Here is a 16,759-nt window from a genome sequence, read left to right on the forward strand (position 1 = left end):
CCTTCCATAGGTACTTGAACTGGGGGTACTGCCACACCCACCGGCTTTAAGTGCTTTTCATCATAGAAAGGGTTTATAGTTTAGTTCAATGGCTCTCAGCACCCCCACTGTACAAATTGTTCCAGCATTCCTTCTGCTTTCTTCAGACTCTGGACTGCTTCCGGAGCCAAAACAGCTCTGCATAAATTAGAGCAGCCCCAGGGGTGCTCTAATTTATAGCAGCCTTCCTGGGCATGACCTGCAGTTTGAAGTAGTACAAAAGTCTCCATAGTCATGAGTGCTACAGACACTCCCCTGTCTCACTCCCACCCCCAGCACATCCTCTGAACTGCAGCTAGCCAGGGACCCTTTGCAACATGCTGTCGGCCCCTATGCACTGCTGGAATGGCATACAGCGGGCAGGGAACAAAAATCTGTCCCTGAATTATTTGCATCAGCTTTCATTTTAGTTCCACTCACACGATTTGGGGCAGTTGGGCAGAACTGGTTTGATCTATCTTCAGGTTTTATAATAGCCACCCAAGGAGCTGAGTGTATTCCATGTAAAATTAACAGAAATAACAGAGGCCCTTGTGAGGGGAATTCATGGAGTCTCTTGCACTTTTCCCTTATGGAGGTCCAAACGCTTGTTGGGGTAGGTTTTAAGATTTTTATTAATTTCCTCTTTTTGGTTGTGATAGGAGGAGGTGTCAGTGTTGTGTCACTCTTACGGTGGAAAGGTGTGTCAGATGTGTTATCGGTAACCATCAGAGAAGTTTAAACTCTGTACCCTGTATCAAATACAAAACACTTCCACTAAGCTAAACAGAGCGGGTCAAAGATTTATTAACATTTTCATCCAGATTTTGACACAAAAGGAAATAGTTTGATGAAATTTATGTTACATCCTTCTTCCCCCCCCCCCCCCCCCGCCCATTTTCCAGCCAGCTCTGCGGCTAACTATTAAGTTAGTTTAGGGCCTACACAGCTGCCATTTAAAGTGGGGGGCACAGATTTACCTCTGCCTGACCATCCTCTTCCCCTTTCTGGTGCCCCCGCATCAGCAGCCTGAACCCCCCCAAGCTGATGAGTCCTAACACCCACCCCCTCCAAATCTGAGTGAGTGGCATTGTGACCAGGCGCATAAGGTTGCAGCGTTTGGCCCAGCAAAATGCTCTGGTCCCCCAGCTCGGAGGGCTATGGCTCTGAGTGACAAACTACATTATGGCTTGATATTACAGGGACACAGAATCGTTTTGAATTGTACAATCATCATTGCAACAAAATAGACAGATGCAGGCGCCTAACAGGCCCTTAACGATACATGCATGAGAAGCCCCCATTGAGTTCAGTGGGGCTACTCCCATGTGTAAAAGTAAGTATATCTAAGGCTATGTCTGCACAACAGTTTATGGTGGCATAATTTGTGTTGCCTGGGGTGTGAATAAGCCACCCCCGAGTGACATACGCTACACCGGCGTAAGCACCAGTGGGGACAGCACCATGAGGCCAAGAGAGCTTCTCCTGCAGACATTGCTACCACCTCTCACAGAAGTGGTTTTATTATGCCGCCGGGAGAGCTCTCTCCCATCAGGATAGGGCAGGGGTGGGCAAGCTTTTTGGCCTGAGGGGCACATCAGGGAATAGAAATGACATAGCAGGCCATGAATCCTGACAAATTTGGGGTTGGGGTGTGGGAGAGGGAACAGGCTCTGGTTGGGGGTGCGGGCTGGGGATGAGGAGTGTGGGGTGTAGAAGGGTGCTCTGGGCTGGGACCGAGTTTGGAGGGCGGGAGGGGGATCAGGGCTGGGGCAAGAGTGCGGGCTCTGGGGTGGGGCTGGGGGTGAGAGGTTTGGGGTGCAGGAGGGTGCTCCATGCTGGGATCGAGGGGGGGAGAGCGGGAGGGGAAATCAGGGCTGGAGCAGGGGGTTGGGGCATGGGGAGAGGCTCAGGGGTGCAGGCTCCGAGTGGCACTTACCTCAATCGGGTCCCAGAAGCAGTGGCATGTCCCTTCTCCGGCTCCTACGCGTGGAGCAACCCCCGACCCTCAGAGTGGGACCATGCGGCTGCTTCTAGGAGCTGCATGGTGCAGCCCCTGATGCAGCACCCCACGTGGAGCGCTGGAGCAGGCCCGAGCCCCAGACCCTGCTCCCCAGCGGGAGCTCGCAGGCCAGCTTGATTCGGCCCACGGGCTGTAGTTTGCCCACCCCAGCATAGGGCATCTTCTCCAGACATGCTGCAGCACTGTATGCTTAGACAAGCTCTTGGTGTTTGCAGGATCAACATGGCAACTTTCCTCTTCTCCCAAGCAAGGATGGAGACAATGAAAATGCCATAACAACATCTTTAGTAAGGAATAAGTCTTAGGTCGATACTGGTGAGATTTTTTTTGGTTGGTTTATACAGTTACCTGGAGATGGATTCAATATCTTTTAGAAAAGCATTTTCAGGCAGGACTTATTCCATACTAGATCAATTCTACATGTGACTGTGTTCCAATTTTTAAAAGTTTCATATTCCTGATGTTATCTTGGTGACATTACCGCTAGAATACAATACAAATAAAGTTTTAAAAGACAGATAAGGTCCCATTCATACCAGGATAACTCTACTGACTTTAACAGGGTTATTACTGATTTACACCAGCATACAGGAGCAGAGGATCAGGCCCATCCACTTTGTATCTAATCGAATGCACCGTACATTTGGATGGGCAAAATTCAGATCTGAGAAAAACAGGTGAAAGGAAGAACCGAAAAAAAATAAAAAATTAATCTAACTAAAATTCTGCACACTTGATTGCCTCTAGTAATAACACTATTGTCAGCATTAGTGCTTTGGACATTATTATTTGGACTTGTAAAAAAAAAAAAAGTCAGTGGAATGATTTTTTGTGGAAAATGCCTGCTTTCCTTTCAAACGTTTGATTTCTCATTGGAAAACCAATTCCCCTCCACCACCGAACAGCTGAATTTGCAGCTCAAAGCAGAAGCAAAAAATAATAAAAAGCCCGAACAAGAAAGAGCTGTATCTTTCATGCTGCTAGGACATTGAGTGGGCAAGGACGACTAAGCATAACAAAAGATCCCCTGTGCAGAGCTTGCTTATTATAGAAATTTCTATTACCTTTTGAAACTTATGACTAACTCATCTCTGTGTGTGTTTACCTGCTTTAACCTTGTAAATAATTCTGATTTCCTTTTCCTAGTTAATAAATCTTTAGATAGATAGCCACTCTTATAATAAACTACAAACACTGTGGTTGGTGTGAGATCTAAGGTGCAATTGACCTGGGGTAAGTGACTGGTCCTTTTGCATTGGGAGTAACTTGAATAGTATTGTGATTTTTCATGTAAGGGACCATCTATCACAAAGGCAGCTTCCCGAGGTGACAAGAGATCAGAGTACCCAAGGAGACTGACTGACTCCATCTTATAGCGCCTAAGAAGTTCACACTGGATAATTGGTTGGTGAAATCTAACAGAACTCACAACCAATTTGGGGTTTGTGCCCTGCTTCTCACAGTCTGCCCTGAGGTTGGTACTTATGTTCTTAAACCACTGCAGGACAGCCTGACCATTGGGGTAGAGCTTTGTTTAACTGCTAGGTCCATGATTTCTTGCCACGTGAGATGCTGATAGTGTGTGGTCAGGGTGACTTCTGCGAAGGCAAGATCTTGCTGGGAACGTTTAGCCATCCGCTCAAGATGATGCGTATGATCTGGAGTTAGAAAACGTGAATCCAGATCCCTGTACCATGCAGCAAAGGGGACAAGACAGCCCTGAGAAAACAATGACCTAGTGCAGCCAAAGCAGCTCTCATCAAAGAGACCATTGCTAGAAGGACCAGGAGCCAAATCTTTAGAAGAGTTCTGCACCCAACGTGCACCTGATGGGCTGAGCTCTTTAGAAGATCTGGCCTATGGGGCATATCAAGGCTTACAGGTTCTTCTTCTTCTCCCCCTTTTTCCCAGCTAGCTGAGGTCAGGTCTCCAGATCAGTCTTTTCCAGGCTTCCCAGTCCAGCACTCGTTGCATATTCACTCCATCCTTCCATCTATCCACCATTTTCTTGGCTTTCTTTTTCTTTGTCCACAAACTCTAGTCTCAATTGCTTCCTTAGCAGGCTGTCCTTCTTCCATTCTTCATACATGCCCATGCCACCTCAACTTCCTCTCTTGCAACTTCTCTCTCCTGCAGACCTTGATCTCACTCCTGGTGACATTATTCCACATATGGTCCAGCAAAGTCAACCCTCTCACTGCCCTCCAACATCTCATTTCAATAACTTGAGGTCTTCTCAAGTGGCTCTCTTTGGTCACTCAAGCCTCTGATCTATACAGAAGCACTAGTCTTGCCATGGTTTTGTCCAGTGCCCCTTAAGAAGTCTGGGCATCTACTTATAATAAATCACTCCACTTATCTTGACCCAGACCTCCCCTACATTCAGAAGCCTTGCTTGCAGTTCTATGATAACGTCTCCATTTGCGGCTAACCAGCCCACAAGGTTCTGAAATGCAGAGAACTGATTTAGGCGCCAGCCCTCAATGCTGATATTCATCTGTCTTGGTTTTGCATAAGTCACCCATATGACTTCAGTCTTTTCTTTACTCCTTTTGAGGCCTTCATTTAGTTCCCTGTTCCAGATATCAATTGCCTGGACCAATTCTTCCTCACTATCAGTGGTCCGCTCAATATTGTCTGCATAGATCAACTTCATACCATTTTCTATTTGTATTTGCTTACTTATGCAGTCCATCACAATTCTGAATAGTAATGGACTAAGTGCTGATCCCTGGTGGAGACAAACCTTCACCACAAAACCCGCTGTTACACCAAAGGGCATCTGCACCCTTGCCATGGAACCGCCCTACAAACCCATCACCATCTGGACAAGGTCCTCCAGAGCCCCACAGAATCATCGCAGGGACACTAGCAGTCACCTATGTACTTTGTCTAAGGCTTTCTCCACGTTCAGGAAAACAGCGACTGTACTCAGTGTTCCCCTCCCATTTGCCACCAACTATCTAGCAATGAACGTACCGTCTATTGTCCCTTTTCCTTTCCTAAAGCCAAACTACTCCTTTCCTAAAATGGGCTCTGCTATTTGGCAAATGCAACAAACTAGGATTCTCCATTTCAAGCTGTAGGACAGCAACTTAATTCCTCGGTACTTTGAACAGTTGTGTACACCACCTTTTCGTTTGTCTATTGGTACCAGTATGGACTTTCTCCGTGCTCTGGGCATTTTCTCCTCTTTTCATACTATGCATGGGACTCACGTGAGCCGGCATATATCAAACTCTTTCAAGGCTTTGATCATTTCTGCTGTGACTTTGTCCGGACTTGCTGCTTTTCTGGGTGCCATCTTCAGCAATGCAGCCTTGACCTCTGCCTTCCACAGGTCATGAAAAGCCAGGATTGCTGGTTCACACAATGGCAGTGTGGCACATGAATGGTTCTCATCACTAAGCAGACCCTCATAATATTCTTGCTATCAGGTACGTACTAGCAGCCTGCCCCTTGCATCCTTCACAAATGAAGTGTCCACTCGGTCTTTCTTCCTTTTGTTTTTTGTCCGAACCATCACTTATATTTTCTTTTTGGGAAGTTGAGGGCAGATGTTCAACTCCTCATACAGCTCCTCTAAAGCTGGGCTTCTCGCCTGTCTTGACTGCAACATAATTTGCACAAATGCGGGCACATGCACCCACAAAACCATCCTTCTCCATACCTTTGACCCCATCACCCTCTCTCTCTCTGACACACGCATTCCTGCCTCTCCCCAGATTGGTTACAATGCTCCCACCCCCCAATAGCAGCTGTTTCCATTTCAAGCCTTCCTTATAATGAACGCTCTCACCTACAGATAAATGAGCTTGTTAAACAGTGCTACAGACAGCTTCCTGCCGGGCACACAGAACAGAAGTGCCAGGGAAGAAAGCTTGCTGGGAACATTTCTACCCCGACAGGTGTGCAATGCCTGCTTGGACCTTGAGTTTAACCTTGCAAGAAGAGAAAACTACAGGAGCATCATTCCTATATTTAGCTACACCCCCTCCCTCTCCAGTTAACCTTCTGTTTTGCGTCAGATCTATCCCCAGGTCTAGGGCTGAATTCAGATCTCTGAACTGTTCTTCTCTTTCAAATGCCACTCATTCAAGACGTCTGAGTATTTATTCCCAGACATCCAGGCTAATTAGAAATGGAAGCGGGGCAGGGGATCTCCAACCCTTTCCAAGGATTTTAAAGCTGGCTAGACATCAGACACCACCCTGGGCTTCTGTCACTCCTGCCTGGCAGTGCTGAGCTATCCAGGGACATGGTGCATTTAATGACATTTCTAAGCAGGATAGCCACATTCATATGAAAGGCAGAGGCACAGCGTGGGTTAGGGCCTGATCCCAAGGGGAGTAGCTGAAAGCCAGTGGCTCCTGTTGAAATTGATGGGAGTTCCGGGTGCTTAGTACCTTTCGGGATCAGGTCCTGCAGTCTGGGACATGTTTTGAGAGCTCTGTGGTGCACGCTAAATCAGGGCAAAATGACTTGGATAATTCATCCCTTAAGTGCACCCTAGGACAAATGTTATCCCCCAAACACGCCAAAACAGCCTCCGCAAATTCTCTTGTAAGGTCGCACTCCCCTTCGCTCCCAACCGTGGCTATTGATCGATATAGTGCCGTCTGGCAGAGCGAGGCACCTCTCGGTAATCAGCCTGCTGGGCAGCACTGAATAAAATAAAGCATGCTATGGCCCAGGGCTTTCTTCCGCTCCACATACTGATGAGGCTTCAGGAGCGGATTTTTCTGCTTCGCTCAGAGGACAGCATAACGGACATACCATACTCTGCACACTGGTGCTAAAAAGCATGAAAGGGTTGGCTTGCAAGGCAGGCACTGAAAAGCTGGAGAGCTTTGGGGGAAAAGGAGCCCCACCCCCTTCCTTCCGCACTTTTAGCCTGTAGTCTCGCACAGCAGCGGGCCAGGCTCAGAGACAGCAGGCACAGAGGGCTCCGGCCTTCTGAGCATTTTGTGTTCATACAAAAGGAAGAAGAAGAAAGAGAAAGGAAAGGCAAGAGGAAAGTGACATGCATGAGAAACACTTCCAGGCTCCGACTTCAAAGAACCCAGGGCCACCCCCTTGGATCCACATGAAGGTGACACAAAGCAGGGAGGAGGGACATGACCAAACCAATCTCCCTCCACAATGGCTGGTTTTCTCTTCTCCTTATATGAAAATAACAGCTCCCGTCTCCCCTGGGGCCGGCCTGACTATTTCATCAGTGAAGCAAAACATCTTGTCCCTTCACAGATTTTTCTTTGCCACCACCAGGAGAGGTGCTAGCTCACAGGTGCCTCTTCTCAGCCTGAGTGGTTAGAAACCTCAGCCTGACTGGTTAGAGGCCTATCAAGGCCCAAGCAGCACTGGGTCTCAGAGCTGGGTCAATTGACTCAGGCTTGTGGGGCTGAAAATAACTCTGTAGACATTCCCCTTTGGGCTGGGGCCTGGTCGCTGAGACCCTCCCTCCCTCACTGGCTTCTCACTCCAGCTGCAGCCCGGGCTCTGGAACATCCGCACTGCTCTTTTTAGTCCGACAACCCCAGTCAGGTGACCCAGGCTATGAGACAAATCTTCGTGGGTTTTTCTTTGCAGTGTAGACATAGCCTTAGAGTTGCTCCACAATTAACGATGCTTCCACGGGTCACAGAGTGAATGGGTCTCCCATGCACTGACATCGATAGATACCGTAGCTGGATAGGTAGTCCTATCTAATAGAAAGATACTCATCTGTATGTCTGTCCAGCCACATATATGTCCCTCAACATCATTGTAGTGTCTGAGCACCACAGTCCCAGCAAACTGAAGATGGCAATGCTTCACCAGCTTTCTTCCATGGGTAACGCCGATGCCCCTGGGTGGGTCGGTGTTAATGGGGATCAAAGCTGGGACCTCTGGATCTTAATGCGCAAGCCTCTACTGCCTGAGCTAAGTCAGCCACTTCTTAGCCCAGGCTATAGCAGGTTCATTGATCTGCCGCTGGCCTAACGCTCTAGAGGGGGACATGGCTTACACGTCTCCTGAGACTCAGAAGGATGGAGAGGAAACATCTGACTCCCCTGGGACCAGTTAGTTCTGCACATGTGCATCCAACATTGGCTTCCTTTCAAACATTTCTCGTTTCAAGAGGGCGTGGACCCAGGATAGTCTGTCTCTGTTCCCAGCTTTGCTAGGAGCCTGATCCAACGGCCATTAAAGTCAACAGTAGTTGGACCAGTTGCTGTCCTGCTGCGAGTCCTTGCGCAAGCCACTCCATCTCACTGTGCCTCTGTTTCCCCATCTGCAAAGTGGATAGAATACCTCCTTCAGAGGGGAGCCATGAGGTTTCCGGCTCGTAAAGTGTTTTGAGACCTTTATCTGTAAGGCGCTATGGAAGCACAAAGCATTATTTCAAATCTCAGCCACTAAATACTTTTTTTTTTTACACCAGAAAAGATAGACAATGAAGGCAAAACCAAGTTGGGTCGATACACTTTCCCCCCACCAAGCCCTGACTCCTATGCTTTCTGTTTTGAGGACTGTCTGGGAGCTGGACGAGAGAGGAAGAGAAGTAGAGGAGCAAAAAGGATGAGAGAAGAAGTAGGATTAAGTGAGAGAAAGAGGAAAAATACAAAGGTGTGAAAGAGGAAAGGAAGTTTGGAATAAGTCAATTTCCCTTCCTCCCCTGCTCTCTCCACTCACACCCATGCATACAAGGTTGTGTCCAAAATTCACCCCTTCCTGGGAATTATGGTTAAGTTACAAGCCTTTGCTTGGCTTCTTCCTAGATCTTCTATGTTTGTCCCCAATTCCCTCTAAGAGCCATGACACTGGATGGGAGTTTATGAGCCTCCCCATATCTGGCTGTCATGTGAGTCAGCCAAATAACCCTGCCTCTCGCCACAGAGTCCTAAACCCACATCCCTTGATGGAGAAGAAAAGCAGATGAGAGGCGCTATTTGGAGAGAAAAATCCTGAAGTTCTTACTCAGGCTTTTCCAGCCTTTATCCAGGCAAGACTCCCACTGAAGCACCCCCCCACCAAGGTTTTGGCATTTGGCCCAAAATTAAATGGTGAAAAACCCCCAAGAAGGATCCAAGATGGAAGGAAAGCAGCAATAAGTCCTTTTGCTATACAACCAGCAGCAGAACCATGCCCCAAACCACCACAAGAGAGGCCAGTGTGGATTTTTTCCTATTAATCAGATTTGTTATTAACATCAGAGTTAATGGTCAGCACGGGAAACGTCACAGAAACAGGTTCTGGTCTGATCAACTGCTTCCCAGCTGCAAGTGCCACTGACGGTTCTATTTGCATCTGAAAGAGCCTTGTTTCCATCTCCAGTTCAGGAAGGGTGTTGGCGCTTTGATGTTCAAAACCACCTCTGATTCTAAAAGCCTGTAAGAAGGGCCTCATTTTCTATTCCATTCTATTGAACCTGGTTATATTTTGTCAGGGCCTTGCTGGCTTCATTCCCATTCAGTTCTGCAGGATTCTGCCATTTCAAGGACTTAGAAGATGGAGCTGAAACTAAAATCTAGACAGAAAAATCACACAGAGGTGTTTTCTGGGCATCACCTGGAGAGTCAAGAGAACAAAGCTGTGAATTTGGGGAATGGATCAGAGACCTGGGGGTCCTCTTCTCCATCACCCTGCCCACTTCTGTAGTCATTTGTACCACTGCAAAGTGAATGCAAAACACCTTGGAAGCATTCTGCACTATGCCTGGTACAGGGCAATGGCACAGGACCTAGAGAAGCAAAGGGCCAGCCCTTGTTCTCGTAAGAACTGATGGAAGATGGAATGACAGAGTGGAGGGGGCTTGAACTTCCATGACAAGAGGAGATGAGGCCCCAGGGCTTTGAATTTCTCCCCCACACTCACCTTTTTCTCATCCCCCTCTTGCAGAAGCTGCAGGTGACTCCTCTTCTCGCCGTCCTTCCGCAGGGAGCTGCTCTGGTGCTGAGGCAGGCCCATGGGCGGGGATGCGCTCCGCCCCTGGGGATCCACCCAGGTGTAAATGTGATTGGTGACATAGCCCCCAGGGATCCGCCCAACTGAATGAACTGACAGGTTCAGCTTCTTGGAGCCTTTCAGAGCCTGTGAGACAGTCCGGGAGAAAAAAGGAATTAATTCCAGAGCCCAAGGGAAAGAACAGCAATTAACGCTAATGGAATTTCAATAATGCCAAAGCTTTGCTTTTCTATGGAACCGTTCATCTGGTGATCTCCAAGAACTTTACAAACATGGATGGAGCAAGCCTCACAAATCCATGAAACTGATACAGAACTCAGGATCTCTGAACCCTCTGCTGAAATGCAGCCACTTCCGGGGTAGATCACAACAGCTGTTTAACAGCCCACATTGTCCCTATAGGACAAGCGGCAAAGAAGAGCTCATAACAACTTGAAACTGCAGCAGGGTCAGAGGGAAGCATGTTGGAATGAGGATAGGACACTGGAGTTAACTCTAATTCTTATGCAAAGCACCAGGGGATTGAGAATGATCTCACATGGGCAGGATGCTGTATTCTGTCTAATGTAACTGTGAGTACCAGATGGGTCTTCTGAGTTGCAGACAAGTGCCCTAACCACTGGACTATCCTTCCTCTGCAATATTTGCATCCGGATCTACTGTATGCTCTTGCCATATTTGAGGAGCAGCCACACACTGTTATCCAGAGTTACATTAGGCAGGGTGCAAATGCTTTAGAGGAGATATATTTCCATGTCTCTGGGCATAATCCAACCCCTACAGCATGGGGTTAGGAAGCAGCTCCTCTGATAGGCAGGCTATTCCATACTCATGCACGAGGGGTTTTCTTTTCTTGCACCTTCCTCTGAAGCGGCTGGGTCTGGTCTTTGCCAGAGCCAGGCTCTCAGGGGACAGGGACCATGGGTATGGCAATTCCCCAGGCCTGCTCACCCCAAATTCCCCACGCCATCCTCACCACATCCCAACCGCAGGACTCCTCCAGTTGTCCAGGACAGGGGATCTCTGCTGCTCAGGAGCAGCCTAGGACTGACCCAGGTCTGGAGACGGAGCCATTTCTCCTCCTTGGGAAAGAACGCCAGACCAGGACAGGACGACATGATCGACAGGGACTGGCGCTTGTGGAAACCTGCCCTGCCTCTGCCCAGGCCATTGAAGACAATTGGAAAGATTCCCATTGACTTCACTGGGCTTTGGACCAGGCCCATAAATGAGAACCTCAGTCTCAGGTGCCATTCATTACCGTACGCCTCCCAAGCACAAATAGTCAATTAACATGTGCAATAATTAGTTAAAAAACCTCCACCCCATCCTGAGGGGACCAGGAGATCCAGCGGGGTCTGTTTCCCCTCTGGCAGGTACTGCAAAGGGCCGACGGACGTTCTGTAGTTAAATCTCATGTAATTAACGCTAGGGAGCTCGACCAGCTGCTCACAGGGCTCAGTAACAGCGAGGCAGCTCAGCGTTCACAAGCGGCCAGTGGCTGCGTTGCTGGTTTAACATACATATGCCTGTGGGGCAGACACAGCACATGCTCACCTTGAATGGGTGGCAGGGAGCGTGTGCCAAGGAGCCCAGGGCGTAGAAGGGGTTTGGGCAGTGCTTGGGGCAGTAGCAGGGCTGGGGGCAGCTGGTGGGGCAGGCATTTGCCTTGGCCCCAGAGATGCACAGCAGACTGAGGAAGGGGACCAGTCAGGGCACCTGGAGCTTCAAGGTATCCCCACACCCCAGCCCCAGGCACTCACAGCAGCTGCCTGCCCAGATCCCGCTGCTGCTTTCGTGCAGCTGGCAGCGGCAGCCACCCCCACCCAGGGGAGACAGCCTTCCCACCAGCCCAAAATGGCACAGATCTGCCTGGCTGCCCCTTCCCTGCCCAGCCCAGCTCCAGGCCCCCACTTCCAGGTGTTGAGGGAGTTAGACCAGCAGAGAAACTCTCCAGGTTCAGAGGACATATTGTGGGGGCAGAAAAAAAATAGATCACTCCTCCCCCGACAATGTTTCTGTGACTGGGATGCTCGCCCCCGCCCTCCTCCTGGTTCTTCCACCCGTGTTTGGGGGCCAAGTCTCCTGGTGAAACTAACTGAAGCACCATGCCTGGGGTGGGGACTTGCCAAGAGGTGCTGGTGTTGGCTGCTCTCAGATCCAGGAAATGGAATTAGATAGACACCTGCACTGATCTGGTGGGGCAGTTCCGATGCTCCCCCTGCAAGCAGATCCCCATATCGGCTGCAGAGAGGAAGCCCTGGATCCAGCACATCACCCATTCCCCGATTCCCAAGCTTCACCATGGTAGCCATTGCCTTCAAGTTACCTCCAGCCCACTCAGGGAGTTTAAGGGAAGTGTCACTGAGATTGGCCACCACTGCAACCCCACTCCAGACACGTGCTGCCACTCTCAGTCTCAGTTAAGAAGGTTTATTCTTTTACAGCAAAGGTTAAACAAACAACCAGAGAGCAGCCTTAAGCCAGCACCTGGCCCCAGGCTTCAGGGCCACCCCTCCCAGGGGTCTCTGACACTCCAGCTGCTGGCAGCTTCTGAGCCTCAGCCTTGGAGCAGCAGTCCCAGGGCTGCTTCTCTAAGCCCTCCCTTGCTCCAGGGACTCCCCACAGGAATTGACCTTTGTAGCCCAGGGCTTTGTTTATCTCAGTCCTCCTCTCAGCTGCCTCCTAGCAGCCATTCATAGACCCAGGTGTAACACAGCCCTCCTTAATTAGCTGGATTAGGCTCACATGCTCCAGTCTGGGGCACTGGGCTCAGGCTATCCACAGAGACAAGCTACCCTGTGATGGGGAGGAGCTTTTGTGCCCGCCCACTTCCCAACACCCAATAGGGAGCTACCCTGTGACAGGAAGTCTTTAAAAACAATGCATGCCCTTGGATCAACGGCAGTGACTTCTAAAGCCAGCAGTCTGCTCAGTGGCAGTACCACCCCCACCCCGACAGGTACCTACTGAGAGAGCTGAGGGTCCAAACATGAATCCACCCTGGCTTTGCCTTAGCAGTGAGTGCCCTGTCCCGAGCAAGGAATATAATCAAAAATAATACCTGACAGCTGTATAGTATTGTACAAGCATCAGCTAATTAATGTGGCTCATGAACTAGTTGATCTGTTCTGTATGAGCTAACATCCAAGCCAGAAGACCAAGAGAACAGATTTAAAAATTTTATTAAAGTTAATGTTTAAAATCAAATTTACACAAGTTAAGAGGGAAGGTACTGTACATCTGGGGTATCTACACTGCAAAAACCCCCAAACGAAACGAAACAAAACACACACACACCCCTCGGCAGCAAGCTGCGGAGCCCAGGTCAACTGACTCAGGTTTGTGCTATGGGCTAAAAGGAGCGGTGTAGCTGCTCCTGCTCGGGGAGGGGCCAAGGCTCTGAAACCCAGTGAAGGGGGAGGGTCTCAGAGCCCAGGCTCCAGATCCACTTTCCCCCTCTACTAACCAGTAACAAAGCTCTGAAACCAGCAAGCCCCAGATGGGTTACGGAGGCCCTGAAAACATGCCGCGAAGACTCAGAATGTGAAGGATGCATGGAAAAACCCCATAGCACTCAGCCTACAGTGATGGGAAGCAGTATAAAAACGCTAAGATAACAGCCCTAAAACAGAGAATGTAACAGAAAATGAGACTGTCAATCATTTTTTTAACCAACCTATAAAACATAAGAATTATTGCCCTGCTATTCAGTCCTACAGCGTGTGTCGAAACAACCTACAGAAAGGGTCGTGTTCTCTATTAAATGCTATAGGGTTTTAGAGCAATTTCTTTAGAACCCTGTTGCATTTTTATATTCTACAGAACACTGTTCATTTCAGGAGAGACAACAAGCCACGGCCAGCAAAGTCTTTTCCTTGCAGAGGACTATACCAAGTAATCACAAATAAATGCAAAAGAGCAGGAAAACAAGCAGAGGTGGTTTTGTCTAGTGGACAGGCCACCAGGTTGGGAGTCAGGAGACCCGCGTTCTGTTCCCTGCTCTACTGCGTGACTGGCTAATGGCTTCACCACCCCCCCCCGTTTTCCCCTCCCACCTTTGTCTGTCTGATATATTAGAGCGTAAACTCGAACTGGGTCTCACACAGCCGTGCTGTCCACACTGCACTCCACAGACTTTCTGACTCTGGTCTGCAGCTTGAGAGACGTCCACACTGAAAACAAGGCTTACACCGGAGTCACAGAAGGACTCGGGCTCTCACCCACTGCCCTAGCAGGGTCTTAGGATTCAGGTCCTGAGTGCTTGCTGACCTGAGTCAGCACAGGTTTAGTGTGCAGTGTAGACATACCCGTAGGGGCAGCCAGAGATTGTCTCTTATTCGGTGTTCATATAGCCCCTAGCACATATTTGTTACCACAGAGCCAAGCGCCATGGGGCCTTGAACTTGGTTTCTAGGTGCTACTGTTACTTAATGTTAATAAAGAGAAAAACTCCTCACCGGAGGGTCAGCTCAGACTGATGACCCTGGCTGTGCAGCCCACTGTTCCCCAGTGCATTCTTCTCCATCTGTCTCCTAAGCATCCATCCCAAAGGGCCTGATTCCCCAGCACCCTAACCAGCACTGAGAGCCAAGCTTCACACCCAGAATTAGTGCAAGCTGGTGCAGGGATGAATCCTTCCCCAGTCCTTCCTCTAATCGCCTGTGCAAAGGAAGGGGGGAGCTAAGCTGAAGTTAACCCCTGATTTGTCATGCGGCAGATCCTGCCTGGCAACAGTGAGGCTAGAGAGAACCTGAGCTCGCCTGAGAAAGCTTGCCCAACCATTGGCGTGACCTTGGTCAGGTTCCCAGCCGCACCACGCCTGGCCTTGGTCTGACACGAGCCCATACAGCCGTGACATTGCAACACATGTAGGAGATAAAAATGCCAGAAAAGGCAGTGGGGGAACCGGGATGGGAGCCTGTGGGGAGGAACAATCATGACCATTGCCGGTGGGAGGAGATGAGCGGAGGGGTGGCTCTTCCTTTCCTTCTGAACTACCTGTCAGCCCCTGGCAGAGTCGGAACACCAGGGGAGCTGCTCTCGGAAAGCTCGGTAAACAGTTTGAGAGGCTGAGCGGCTGGAGATTTACAAGGTACTTTTAAGGTCCCCCTCGTGTTCCTCTGACCGCCCTGCCGGGGAAATGGAATCTCAATTAACGGCCAGATGTTTTATGTATGAAGCTGGCAGCAGAAACTCTGGGAGGCTTTGAAAGTGAACACAGAGACCTGCAAGGCAGCGGCAGGGAGTGGAAACGGAGGCACGGTCTGTCACCAGGCCCCTGCAGGCGGCTTTCCAAAGCAGCTCTCCCAACGGAATAGGCCATGCCAGCATGGCGGCTGTGGGACCCAATTCATCTATGTGACTGAGCTGAAACAAGCACAGGGCCTGAGGATGCCTCAAGCCACCTTTGCTCCTTCCTTATTCTGGAGCCTCGGGCGGCCCTATCGTACCCGGCCGCTCATGGCCACAAGCGGCTGTTATATAGCAGTTCACCGACCATGCCTGTGGTTCCTCCGGAACGGCTCCAGCATCTGCCCCCACACCGCTGCCAGGGACTGCAGGGAACCCTTGTGCTGTCTGTGTAAGGATCTGCCCGACACTGGGGGAATTCCCCAGGATCTGGCTCTGCCGGGCTCACCGCCCTTTGCACCAACACAGCTGGCACAAAGAGGCTGTGGGCCAGCTGCCTGCCCAGTGCACCATCAATAGAGGGGCCCCTCTGAACAGCCCAGCATTATGGGACCCTGACACAAGTGCCCTGCAGTGACCAGCACAGGGACAGTTATACAGCCCCACCTGGCATGGCCCAAAGCCACGGCCACAGTTCGCATGGGAGGCAGAGGAGAGATCCAGGAGCTGGAAGAGGACAAGGACCTGCCAGGCAGCGAGGGTCTGGAAGTGAGAAGATGGCATATTTTAAAGGGATTAGAGCTGACTAGTGGATCCTGTCCTCATTTATCTCCAGTTTATTCTCTCACACACCCAACACTGTGAGGCAGGGCAGTGCTGTTATCCCCATTTTACAGATGGAGAACTGAGGCACGGGATAGATTAAGTGACTTGCCCATGGTCACACAGACAGTCTGTGGCTGAGCAGGAACTGAACCCAAGACTTGAGTCCCAGTCCAGTACCTTGTCTACTAGACCATCCTTCCTACCCCTCAGCCAGGGGTTTGAATGCGCTGGAAGCAATCACCAAGACATACAAATCCCAGCTCTGGGGGCAGGTGACCTATCCAGTTATGTTGGTAGTTGGGGTTGGTTTTTGCTCCAACAAAGAAAGAATTAGAAACAAATATAAGGGAAAGAAATTGACTCTGTAATCCTGACATTGCATTTGCTACATCTAAGCAGCCACATCTAATGGGATGTCGGCGCAGTTTCCACTCGAATACTGATGAAATGGCTCTATTTGTCTTTAACTTCACAGTAAAGGGGCTGCTGGAACTTTGCCCTTCGCTCACAAAATCCTCCTGTCTCAGCTTTTAAAAACAATTGGTTACTTACTTCAAACTGCAGCATCAGGCAGGGAAGTTAATCACCAGCAACAGCAGATAACGAGCCCCCTCTACCACCATCAACTGTGGCTAGAAATCACGTATGCCAGCTACCCAAACTAGATCTTTTCTGCCACAAAGATAACATTTACCTGCCAGCTACATTTCTTCCTCTGAGCTGGTCCCAGCTCCCACCCCAGCCTATAATCTGGTAAGCTTGGAGGCAGGCAGGACACCTCCTAAGGCCCTCAGTGGGATGGAGTCCCAGCTC

At 49.8% G+C, this 16,759-nt stretch overlaps 1 protein-coding gene across 5 annotated transcripts in view; it reads right to left on the minus strand.

The window, feature by feature from the left end:
- Window positions 1-16,759, minus strand: part of WHRN (whirlin) — a 109,743-nt gene that overhangs the window by 71,653 nt on the left and 21,331 nt on the right. For 4 of the 5 annotated variants that reach the window (XM_075120557.1, XM_048822778.2, XM_048822773.2 and 1 more), the window contains exon 2: window positions 9,899-10,114. The exons of the other annotated variant lie outside the window; for it this stretch is intronic. In XM_075120557.1, the coding sequence (XP_074976658.1) occupies window positions 9,899-10,114 (216 nt within the window). The remainder of the gene's footprint in view (window positions 1-9,898; window positions 10,115-16,759) is intronic. 5 annotated transcript variants of the gene reach the window in all.

The sequence above is a fragment of the Caretta caretta genome, chromosome 16 (genome assembly GCF_965140235.1).
Source record: "Caretta caretta isolate rCarCar2 chromosome 16, rCarCar1.hap1, whole genome shotgun sequence".
NCBI lineage: Eukaryota > Metazoa > Chordata > Testudines > Cheloniidae > Caretta > Caretta caretta.